The sequence below is a fragment of the Lepidochelys olivacea genome, assembly GCF_965140295.1.
Source record: "Lepidochelys olivacea isolate rLepOli2 genome assembly, chromosome: 3".
Lineage (NCBI taxonomy): Eukaryota > Metazoa > Chordata > Testudines > Cheloniidae > Lepidochelys > Lepidochelys olivacea.
The window spans coordinates 15,390,035-15,402,535 of record NC_140413.1 but is presented as its reverse complement, the minus strand read 5'-3'; the positions used below and the strand labels follow the sequence as shown (position 1 = coordinate 15,402,535).

The following is a 12,501-nucleotide window of genomic DNA, read 5'->3' as shown; positions in this document are numbered from 1 at the left end:
GCTGTTTGATTAGTAGAATTATATTATTTTCTTACCTTAAATTGCTGGTCCTAAGTTGTTTTTCCTCTCCTGCCAGAAAACAGTATTGGATCTCTTCTAATATCAAACACCATGAATCTGGAAGTGATCAAGGAAGGTGGTTTATTTTCTTAAAGGAAAAATAAATCTCAGGTTGTTTGTGTGAGACTGCGAATATTTATGTGCTGTTCCACCTTTTCCCTCATTGCATATTTCATCGAGTTCATTTGCGTGTGTTGTGGGATAAATCTTAATGGGAAGGGGGGGGTCAAAAAGAGCAATAAAAAGAAAAAGCATCAATCAGTTACCCAGGGTAGCTGCGGCAAGCACAACTCATTTTGTACACAGATCATAGTTTGTTAAACTCGTTTGGGCTTGACAATTAAGGAACTTGCAGTTCTGCCGGGGTCATTCTGGGGTGGTTTCACATGACGAATACAAAGGAATTCATGTTGTTTTGTTTTGACAACTTAGAAGCTTTGTTGTCTCTGTGGTTTCAGTGGTATTCCCTCATAGAAAGAGATACATATATTGTACCCCCTAGGCCTTGATACCTCACGTTGTAATAAATACAAATTAAAGTTCCGATCCTGCAACCACAGACACTTAAGAACATGAGAATGGCCGTACTGGGTCAGACCAAAGGTCCATCTAGCCCAGTATCCTGTCTTCCGATAGTGGCCAATGCCAAGTGCCCCAGAGGGAATGAACAGAACAGATAATCACCAAGTGATCCATCTCCTGTCACCTATTCCTAGCTTCTGGCAAACAGAGGCTAGGGACAGCATCCCTGCCAATCCTGGCTAATAGCCATTGATGGACCTATCCTCCATGAACTTATCTAGTTCTTTTTTAAACCCTGTTATAGTCTTGGCCTTCAACATCCTCTGGCAAGTAGTTCCACAGGTTGACTGTGTGTTGTGTGAAAAAAATATTTCCTTTTGTTTGTTTTAAACCTGCTGCTTGTTAATTTCATTTGGTAACCCCTAGTTCAGGTGTTGTGAGAAGGAGTAAATAACACTTTCTTATCTACTTTCTCCATACCAGTCATGATTTTATAGACCTCTATCATATCCCCCATTAGTCATCTCTTTTCCAAGCTGAAAAGTCCAAGTCTTATTAATCTCTCCTCATATGGAAGCCGTTCCATACACCTAATCATTTTTGTTGCCCTTTTCTGAACCTTTTCCAATTCCAATATATCTTTTTTGAGATGGGGCGACCTCATCTGTATGCAGTACTCAAGATGTGGGCCTACCATGGATTTATATAGAGGCAGTATGATACTTTCTGTTTTATCCATCCCTTTCTTAATGATTCCCAACATTCTGACTGCTTTTTTGACTGCCGCTGCACATTGAGTGGATGTTTTCAGAGAACTATCCACAATGACTCCAAGATCTCTTTCTTAAGTGGTAACAGCTAATTTAGACCCCATCATTTTATATTTATAGTTGAGATTATGTTTTCCAATGTGCATTACTGTGCATTTATCAACACTGAATTTCATCTGCCATTTTGTTGCCCAGTCACCAAGTGACTAGAGAAGGTGACAAACAAAATAGCATGAAAACTGAATTTCAGCAGTTCATTAAGAGAAAAAAGGGAGTCTTTATTTTAGATTGAAAAAATAGCAGCTGAAGCGCACCGGAGCCTCCCATAGGAAGGCTCCATGAGATGGAGGTGCAAAGTGTGCAAAATCACAATTTTCTCCCAATCTTTTCTATTCTTGGTTAAACTGGTGTAAATATGGAGTAAATTTGTTGGTCTTGTGGAGTTACTCCAGATTTATGCCCGTGTATCTGACAGCAGAATTTTGCCAATTACTGTTAACTTTTGTTACGATCTTTATAATTCTGTGCATATCAGGATTTGTTGATTTCATTGTTTAACACCGAGTAACCTTATCTTGCAAACAGGATATCATTGTAAATTTGGTATCATCAGCTAAACTGAACCTTGCCCTGTGTATTTGGCAGATGGTAATACATGCATTAAATATTCTGTGGTTTCTTTGAGGTCGTTAAGTGTTATTTCTCTGGCTTCTAAGCGCTGTTAGACAAAGTTGTGAAAAACTGTAAGGGGGTGGGACAGGAAAACTGCAAAGAATGGTGTGAAATTTTTTACCAATCTCTTTTTGTATGATTGGCTAGATAGAGGTGGCGTTCAGCGATCAATCAACGCTTAACACACTAGCAAAAGCTCTGCTTTCTTCTGTGTCTGGTACTCTGGTTCCAACTGGCTGTGCATAACAACAAGAGCTTCACAGTGCCCCACCCAGACTTTTGTCTGGAAAGCTTAACTTTTAAAGGTATAGTCCCTAATGTCATAGATGATACTGCAGGACCACAAATGAAGTAAAATGTTCCTGGCTGGGTATGTTGTCCAGCATGAGGCACTGGGAAATAAAGGAGGTGGTGTTATCATGTATTTTATATCTGATCTCTGATGCAGGTGAACTTGGAACCTGTAGTTAGCTTGAATAGGTCACTCACTGTGTAGGCACTGTGATCCCCAATGCTGATTGTGCTTAATGCTTTCATTGTCCATGCAGATGATTTATCTCAGTTGACCCAGGTTTTCATACTTGCCATGATAACCATGGGAATGGATTCCATTCACAGAGCTGTCCACACTCTGGATCTGGTGTCTGGATTTGGATCTGGAGGTCTGGGAGGTGGTGAACAGGGGTAACATTTTCAACAGCAACTAAGTGACATTGAAGCCTAAGTCCCATTTTCAAAAAGGACTTAGGCACTTAAAACCCTAAATCCCATTGACTTTCAATGAGACAGGCTTCTAAGGGCCAGATTTTCAAAGGTATTTAGATACTTCACGATACAGATATGCACCAAGGGAATTAGGTGCATAGGCACTTTTGAAAATCTCGCTAGGTGCCATTTGCATCTTTAGGCACCTAAATCCCTTAAAATCTGATCCTAAGTGCCTATATTACTTCTGAAAATAGAACTTTGGCTCCTAATTCCCTTAGGAGCTTTTGAAAATTTTAACCCAGGTCTTTATCAGGGACTGACCATTATATCAGTCAGTTTGGGATTGGGGCAGTTCTCTCCTGTTGGAATAACAGATCTGGCTTGATGGTCCACAACTGAATTTTAATGAAACTAAGGCTTAGAGAGGCTAATTCACTTGCCCAAGGTCACACAACAAGTTATGGTCACAATTCTCACACCAGGATATGAATTGCTCCCCCATTGATTTTAGTGAGAAATACTGGGATCCTACAAGGACCAAATAGAGCCCCTGAATTAGAACACAGATCTACTGGTGCTCATTCCTATGGCTATTCTACTAGGCAAATGCCTTCTAAGTATGAAGAGGTTAAAGAACCCTGGAGAATTCACATACATGTTATTTTCTGCTCTCACCAAAAGGCATCACTCCAGCCATTGTTTCTGAGAGAGCCTTAAGACACATTGATATAGTGATAGCAGCAAGAGAAATGAATGAGTTCCAGAAAAGAGCTACATTAAAAATACCTCTGCCCTGTTTTTATAAACACACCTTTCTGACTCTATAGTCTAGCATACAACGCACTTAATGCATTTTCCTGGTGTTGTGCAATACCGTCTTCTCATATTGGAAATATAAAACAGATGATCTAGCAAAACCAAAGATTTTATTGGGTTGTCAGGGGATACGGGAGAATGCTCAGTGTTAAGCCAGTTTTCAAAAATCCAAGTGAGCTAAATTGAGTTAAATCGGAATAATTCAATTCCACTGTCTCCAAATGAGTTCACTATAAGAGAATATTATCTGGTGCTGACCGGGAGAAAGAAAACTTTCTGTTCAACAGGTGTTATGGGTCAAAACAAAAAGAGATTGCAAAATATTTCCATTGTTGCCACATGAGGGTATATTAAACGGCATGTCCTTATTACCTTTCAATATGAGCAGTGTAGCAGAACACAGCTGCAGGCAATTACAGACAATAATGCCAGAATCTGACAGTAGAATGTCAGTGTCAAATTTAAATTTGGGAGCTGATTAAATAAGGGATGGCAACACTTTTGTTTTATAGATGGCACCACTTCAGTCATTTTAGAGTCTTTGCTTTCAGACATGAAATTCTAACCTTCCCTAACATGTTTGCTGGGGGCGGGAGGGTTCAGTTAGGATTGTAGTAGGTTTCTCAGTCCTAACAGTAATGCCATGATGATTCTCCACTATGTCCGAGCATGGCAGCAACAGAGAGTTGGTGTGGTTCCTTGATCCATGGCCAGCAGACCCTGGTGGAAGTGAGAGCAACAGGCAGCCTACTTTAACTTCCACCACTGGCAGAAGGGCTGTAATGGATGTTATGCCAGTGGAAGATCAGGCATAGCGATGCTCTCCTCCCCCCTGAATGCTCTTGAAACACATCATCTCTGCTCTCATGCCAGGGATGGAGGTGTGGCTGATAACAGAGGTGATAGAGTCACCTGTGTCAGCTTTCTGCTGGTGGAGTTCCCCATATCAAGGTGAATTCTTCAGCTGTTTTAAGGCCACTTTTACTCCAGGGGGACTTCTGTGCCATTGTGCATGCGCAGAATTTATGTCCCTTGAAGATTTCTTCATTTCTCCACAGAAAAATGACTTTCTGATGGGGAAGCAAAGGGAAGCCACAAGAGTGGTCATGCGACCCTCCCCAGCAGTATGTTTTGGGTGCCCCCAACCACCTTCATCTGGACCCCCCCTGAAGAGTCCTATTACTGTTGCACCCAGAACCCTCCAACAAGCCCCTGTGTGTCCAGATCCCCCCTGTACCCTGATTCCCCACTGTGCCTCCCGCACCCAGATTGCCCCACAGAGAACTCGCTCAACCCACACCTGGATCCCCCCCACACTAAGTCCCTTTACTTTTATATCATGCCTTGCTGAGCCTACCTGCCCACATCTGTTGCACCTGGCATGGAGGGGCCCTGGGGTGTTTCTGGGGCTGGCCTGGTCCTTGCATTGTATCAGGGTTGGGTGCAGCCTTACCACTGACTCTGTGTCCTGCGGGGGAGTAGTATAGCGAGCTCTCACCTCTGTGCAGCCAGTGGCCTGTGCTCCCATTGCCATGCTGGAGCCTCCATATTTATTTGAGAAATAAAAATTGCAGAATTTTAAAATATTGTGTGCAGAATTTTAAATTTTCTGGCACAGAATTTTTTATTTTTTGTTGCAGAATTCCCTCAGAAGTACCCTTTGCACCACATAAGATGGGTTTAAAGACCTGCTTCTGAAAATACTTATACGTAACGTCATTCATTGGCTACATCTACATTTGATTTGGCAAGTGTGATTCCTGGTTTGCATAGACATACCCACTAGCTAAGACTAGCAGTGTAGCCAGGGTAGCATGGGAGATAGCTCAGGCTAGCTGCCTCCATACATACCCACCCTGACACCCTGGGTACATACTTGGGTGGTTAGCCCAAACCGCTCCCTGTGCTACCTAGGCTACATTGCTATTTTTAGTGTGCTAGCTTGAGCAGGGCTAGTGCAGGTATGTCTGCACCAGCTGGGAATCACACCTCCCACCACAAATGTAGACGTAAGCATTGAGTAAAGTAGCTCACCGGTGTAAAACTGTGCAGAATCGGGCCTAAAAGTGTAATGCTTCAGAGCTACAGCTGGTGTAAATCAGCTGAGGTACTGGCCCTTATCCTCATTAGGGCCATATTGTTATTTTGCACATTATAATATTATCAATTATTTGTATTATCATAGTGCCTAGTGGTGGACCAGGACCCTCATCATGCTAAGTGTTGTAAAAACCCAGTATGAAAAGATGGTCCCTGTCCCAGAGAGTTTTCAATCCAAGTAATCACTTGCAAACTTGCAAATTTCTACTCAATTCTTTTTTTGCCTCTGTCTTCATGAACAAGGTCAGCTCCCAAGACTACTGCACCGGGAGCACAGTATGGGGAGGAGGTGACCCAGCCCTCCATGGAGAAAGAAGTGGTTCAGGACTATTTAGAAAAGCTGGACGAGCACAAGTCCATGGGGCTGGATGCGTTGCATCTAAGGGTGGTAAAGGAGTTAGCGGATGTGATTTCAGAGCCATTGGCCATTATCTTTGAAAACTCATGGCGATCGGGGGAGATCCCAGACAACTGGAAAAAGGCTAATGTAGTGCCCATCTTTAAAAAAGGGAAGGAGGAGGATCCGGAGAACTACAGGCCAGTCAGCCTCACCTCAGTCCCTGGAAAAATCATGAAGCAGGTCCTCAAGGAATCCATTTTGAAGCACTTAGAGGAGAGGAAAGTGATCAGGAACAGTCAGCATGGATTCACCAAGGGCAAGTCATGCCTGACTAATCTAATTGCCTTCTATGACGAGAAAACTGGCTCTGTGGATGAGGGGAAAGCAGTGAACATGTTATTCCTTGACTTTAGCAAAGCTTTTGATACAGTCTCCCACAGTATTCTTGACAGTAAGTTAAAGAAGCATGGGCTGGATGAATGGACTATAAGGTGGATAGAAAGCTGGCTTGATCACCAGGCTCAATGGGTAGTGATCAATGGCTCCATGTCTAGTTGGCAGACAGTATCAAGCGGAGTGCCCCAAGGGTCGGTCCTGGGGCTGGTTTTGTTCAATATCTTCATTAATGATCTGGAGGATGGCGTGGATTGCACTCTCAGCAAGTTTGCAGATGACGCTAAACTGGGAGGAGTGGTACATACGCTGGAGGGTAGGGATAGGATACAGATGGCCCTAGACAAATTGGAGGATTGGGCCAAAAGAAATCTGATGAGGTTCAACAAGGACAAGTGCTGAGTCCTGCACTTAGGACAGAAGAATCCCATGCACTGCTACAGACGAGGGACTGAGCTGCTAGGCAGCAGTACTGCAGAAAAGGACCTTGGGGTTACATTGGACAAGAAGCTGGATATGAGTCAACAGAGTGCCCTTGTTGTCAAGAAGGCTAATGGCATTTTGGGCTGTATAAGTGGGAGCATTGCCAGTCGATCGAGGGACATGATCATTCCCCTCTGTTCAACATTGGTGAGGCCTCATCTGGAGTACTGTGTCCAGTTTTGGGCCTCACACTACAAGAAGGATGTGGAAAAATTGGAAAGAGTCCAGCGGAGGGCAACAAAAATGATTAGGGGGCTGGAGTACATGACTTATGAGGAGAGGCTGAGGGAACTGGGGATGTTTAGTCTGTAGAAGAGAAGAATGAGGGGGGATTTGATAGCTGCTTTCAACTACCTGAAAGGGGATTCCAAAAAGGATGGATCTAGACTGTTCTCAGTGGTAGCAGATGACAGAACAAGGAGTAATGGTCTCAAGTTGCAGTGGGGGTGGTTTAGGTTGGATATTAGGAAAAGCTTTTTCACTAGGAGGGTGGTGAAGCACTGGAATGGGTTACCTAAGGAGGTGGTGGAATCTTCTTCCTTTGAGGTTTTTAAGGTCAGGCTTGATAAAGCCCTGTCTGGGATGATTTAGTTGGGGATTGGTCCTGCTTTGAGCAGGGGGTTGGACTAGATGTCCTCTGAGGTCCCTTGCAACCCTGATATTCTATGATTCTACTCAGTCACATGGGGCAAATACTACAGTTTGTGATGGATGAGTAAAATATCTATAATTTGTTCATTCTCATGATGGTGAAGTGTAGACACAGAGATCTTGCACCTGGACTGATGTTTTTGTGGGAGAATTTGGCACCTTTGTTATATGCTATATCTTGTCATCATTTTGAGTGCAGAACTCCCACTGGAGTCAAAAGGAATTTACTGTGTGGGGAAGGACTGACTGCAGCATTTAGATTGGATTTTAGGAAAAACTTTTTCACTAAGAGGGTGGTGAAACACTGGAATGCGTTACCTAGGGAGGTGGTAGAATCTCCTTCCTTAGAGGTTTTTAAGGTCAGGCTTGACAAAGCCCTGGCTGGGATGATTTAACTGGGAATTGGTCCTGCTTTGAGCAGGGGGTTGGACTAGATGACCTTCTGGGGTCCCTTCCAACCCTGATATTCTATGATTCTATGATTTAGCCTTTAGTAAGTCTTAAAGTGAAAAGTCCAAATTTTCCTCTCTGAAAGGGGAACTTGACCCAAATTCAGTTCCGAAATGGGAAGAGGTTTGAAACTGGCTGTATATCATAAGTGTTTTGTGTGGCATCACATTTAATTGTTGTTAAATGGCTTTCATTTCAATCACACTGTATCTTCTAAGTGACTGGGAGAACATGTCGCCATAGCACTATGGTTGGCATCTTCTGAGACATTCCTACCAGCTTAAATGAATTCACATGAAAGAAAAAGTGAGCGTGAAGTACTGAACCAGATTTGATATTAATGGCAATACTGTAGAGCTAGAATAGTGCTTTTGGAATTGGGGAGCTCCAATTCATTGACCTTCTTTGCTGGATGTTCAATAATAACAGTGTGAGGAGGTACAGGGGCATCGCTCAGTCCATGTGTACATGGACGGGGCATCGCCCAGTCCATGTGTACAAGGCCATTCACCCCATATAATCTACAGCTGTTCTACCTACCTTGAGATCCAATGGCTGCAGTGCACCAAAAACACAGCCTAGGATCACTGCAGTGTAGGAACATCATGACCTCACCTCTTTTCCTCCTTCCAGGGTCCGTTTTTTGTTGCTATACTGGTAGGAGGGAGGGGCTGTGCCTAACAGCCACGTGTCACTGGAAGACTAGGTCTAGACTGGGGCAATCCTCAGTAGCTGCTTTACAGTCAGATTCCACTGGAGATACAGCACAAACAGAACCCCACAACAGAGCAACTGGCCTTACCTTCGTAGGTACGGGGGGCAGTGTCAATGAGAGTGTTTCTAAGCCTTTCTTTCTTCCCACCCACCTATCTATTTATTTATTGACAAAGGCCTTGAGAGAGGTTTGACAAAGGCATTAAAGAAGCTGGATGACTATCTGAACACCCCTCTGCCTGAAGAAATTGATGCAGACAGCACTGAAGAGGAGAAAGTGTCTAAACGCAAGTTTCTGGATGGGGATGAGCTGACGCTTGCCGATTGCAACCTTCTGCCCAAACTTCATGTTGTTAAGGTAAAAGGCTTCATCTGATGGACAAGCAAATGTAAAATGCCCAGGTCTGTAAACCTGAACTATCCTAGCAATGCTGTAGCTCTATCTGCCTGTCCCTTCTTTTCTATAGGAAAGAGCCTGGTCTGTAAATAGTTTGTAAGGTCCTAAGATCTTGGCCAAAAGTGCAAAGAAAATTAAACAAGATGTAAAAAGACTCTTTGATTGGAAAGAGGAAGAAACACTTGGTAGAATGTGCATTAATGTAAGGCCCCCGCTCATCTCCAGTGCACTGTGAGATGGGAAGAACAGGCTGGGGTATTGCATGGTACTTCCTAGCTCCCTAGAGACTTCATCTCTCACTATTCACTAGCCTGCGTCAGCAAGTACGCAGTGTTTGGGTTCTGTGAGATGTCCGCCACAACTAAGGCAGAGCAAACAGGACTCCCCCCATTGCTCTGGCAGCCAAGCATAGGTCTAGCAGGTGCATTAACAGGATATGGGGCCTGCTGAGCAGCTAGATCCCTTCCTCTGAGTTAAAAGGGAGGTGATTGATTAAATTCACTAGATCTCTCCTACACAGCATTATCTGCCCCACTGCCGGTAGATGTCAAAGGGGTCAGAGCAAGCTGAAGTTCTCCTCCCTTCCAGATACTGTTGGGTTGGTGGAGTCCAATTCTCCAATCTCAAGAATATACATAATAGGGGAAGGTCCAGGGTTATGGACTAAGGACCTCTCTGGCAGATAGTGACCGGGGAAAGAGGAAGGGCTTGAGGCCAATATATATAAAGCTTTCTTCTTTCCCTAGTGTCTGGGTTTGCAGGGAGGAAAGAGCAGAAGCTTGTGCTAGCTATTAGGAATGTACCAGCAGATCTCACAGCTAATACAGTACAGGCCAGTTTGCTTTTAATTTGGACTATTTAAAAATATTTTGTCTTTAATCTTTTGCACTTGTTGCACTCTGTCACTGTATTTCCTTTTTGTTTCTTCACGTTGGTATCAAATCACACCTGGCTCTCTCAACTAAACCGCACATCTCCTTGGACTGATTATCTTGCCAGTGCCCCTGTCTCCCTCATTCTGCACACATTGGTTTTATAAAATAGGGTTGTATAAGCATTGTGACCTTTTGGCTTCCCTTGATAGGAAGTTTATTTTTAAAGCTAGCTACCATGACAGCTGCCAACCCTCGTCATCCAGATTCTTTCTTTCCACTGGACCATTTTATAAATTATTTTTATTTTTTTCTGACGATTGTGTGTACATGCTTGATCAAGTAGCACTACGTATGTATGAAAAGAATTCTTAACACTTAGGGTATGTCTATCCTACGATTAAAAACCCACAGCTGGCCTGTGCCAGCTGACATGGGCTCACAGGGCGCAGGCTCGGGGGCTATTTAATTGCATTGTAGACATTCAGGCTCGGGATAGAGCCGGGCTCTAGGACACAGTGCGCTGGGAGGGTCCCAGAGCTCAGGCTGCAGCCTGAGCTCGAACGTCTACGGCAGAATTAAACAGTCCCACAGCCTGAGCTCTGCAAGCCCGAGTCAAACGGCACTGGCCAGCTGTACGTATGTAACTGCAGTGTAGACATACTCTTAGTATGCTAATGCTTTTGCTTTTCTCCACAGATCTTAAAGCACTGTACAATAGTGGCTAAGCATAATTTGCCCCATTTTTTATAGATGGGGAAACTGAGACACAGAGAGCTTGAAGTGACTTGTCCAGTGTCACACAGTGAGTCAGTGGCAGATCCAGGATTAGAACCGCAGGTCTCCTCACTCTGAATTTTTACCCTATGCATCCATTCCCACCCATGTGTAACCTAAAAAGAGCTGTTCAGATGTACCAGCTGTTCAGCTGGTATTTCACATAGCAAAGTTAACAATGAAAGTTAGTCTGGGATCCCAGGTTTAAGATACAGAATGGTCACTGGTGTAGTGCAAAGGATGTACATCATTCTCTCTTCTAAGTGCTGTATTTATTCAATTTATCAGATTACATGTTTCTTCAGAAAAAAAACAAGTACCTGGTAGACATTGGCAAGCCAGGAGCTAGAAAGTGGAGCCAAGTCATGCATCTGCCTTGGCTCCATGAGTCAAAACATAAGCTAAGCCATGGTGAGTGCTGACTTACACGTATAAAAAGAGAACACAGAATGTGATGCATAAGTCACTTACACAAGCAATGTGATAATATTCTCACTGGTTAGGCACTTTCTTTGGCTCACCTTCCCTCATGGAGGCATAGCCAGACATTTTAATGCTAATGCTTAAAGCTTTCATTGTGTGGCCTATTGCTAGTTCCCATCTCCTTAAGGCAAAATGAAAGATAGGTAAACAGATCTTGTAGAATTATAAATCTCTTATAGACGTGCATAGCTGCAGACTATTGTTTTAGGTCTGTTTAACAGACACAAAAAAAGGTAGTCATATAAGGACGTTCTCATTTGGTTAAAGACTTCCATTGGAAATTGTGTGCATCTTAACCTAAATTGATGAAAAAAGAAAAGGAGTACTTGTGGCACCTTAGAGACTAACCAATTTATTTGAGCATAAGCTTTCGTGAGCTCATGAAAGCTTATGCTCAAATAAATTGGTTAGTCTCTAAGGTGCCACAAGTACTCCTTTTCTTTTTGCAAATACAGACTAACACGGCTGTTACTCTGAAACCTAAATTGATGAGTGGGTTCTAGCCTCTATGTTCACATGTGAAACACTTCTGAAAGGAGTGGGATTGCATAGATGCAACTTAGAAATGGATTTTGCCTAGAGTATGCCAAAGGGATCCTGGTAATAAGAATAAACCATAATCCCTTGTAAGAACAGAGCTGTCCTGAAAAACCTGAGATGGATGGAAACTCTAATAAGTACTTTAGAAAACAGAGGGGAGCTGTACAGTACATATGGATGTAATTCCCTTTATGCTCAGGAGTAACTTTACACTCATAAAAACTAGAGATGGGAAAGACCCAATAAATTAACTAATCCTTCCCGCCCAATCAATTTGTCCATTCTGTCACTGCAGGATTGTTACATACAGTGTATTATTAAATTCATTGCCCAATCAGGACGAAAGGCCCCAGTCTAGCAAGGTACTTAAGCATGTATCTAACCGTAAGCACATGAGTTAGTCCCATTGATTATATACGTATTGCAAGTAAGGCATGTGCTTAAGTAACTTGCTGAATCAAGGCCTAAATGTCTTTAATGGTTGGGCTTCTACAGAGATTTCCAGTCTAATAAATCTCAAAGATAGGAAACTTCCTGATTCACAGATGTTTTTTCCCAGTTTACACCAATACTCCTAGTTCAATATGAGATGTTAGTAAGGCCCCTAATTCTTGGTATCTAAGTCATGGTGCCCTGTACCATTCTAAACAGTTATTTCCCCTCCTCATTGTGTATATCTTTCTACTGTTTGTAGATGGTTATATCCCCTGCCATGATTGTTTGACCAAGCAGTACATTTCATTTTTTTCAGTC

At 43.1% G+C, this 12,501-nt stretch overlaps 1 protein-coding gene and 1 long non-coding RNA gene across 3 annotated transcripts in view; one reads left to right on the top strand and one right to left on the bottom strand.

The window, feature by feature from the left end:
- Window positions 1-12,501, bottom strand: part of LOC311517535 — a 48,202-nt gene that overhangs the window by 20,473 nt on the left and 15,228 nt on the right. The window contains exon 2 of the long non-coding RNA XR_014710731.1: window positions 36-117. This is a non-coding gene — a long non-coding RNA (uncharacterized lncRNA). The remainder of the gene's footprint in view (window positions 1-35; window positions 118-12,501) is intronic.
- CLIC5 (chloride intracellular channel 5) overlaps window positions 1-12,501 on the top strand; it is a 117,783-nt gene that overhangs the window by 102,151 nt on the left and 3,131 nt on the right. For both annotated transcript variants that reach the window (XM_084622430.1, XM_084622431.1), the window contains exon 5: window positions 8,856-9,037. In XM_084622430.1, coding sequence (XP_084478556.1) covers window positions 8,856-9,037 — 182 coding nt within the window. The remainder of the gene's footprint in view (window positions 1-8,855; window positions 9,038-12,501) is intronic.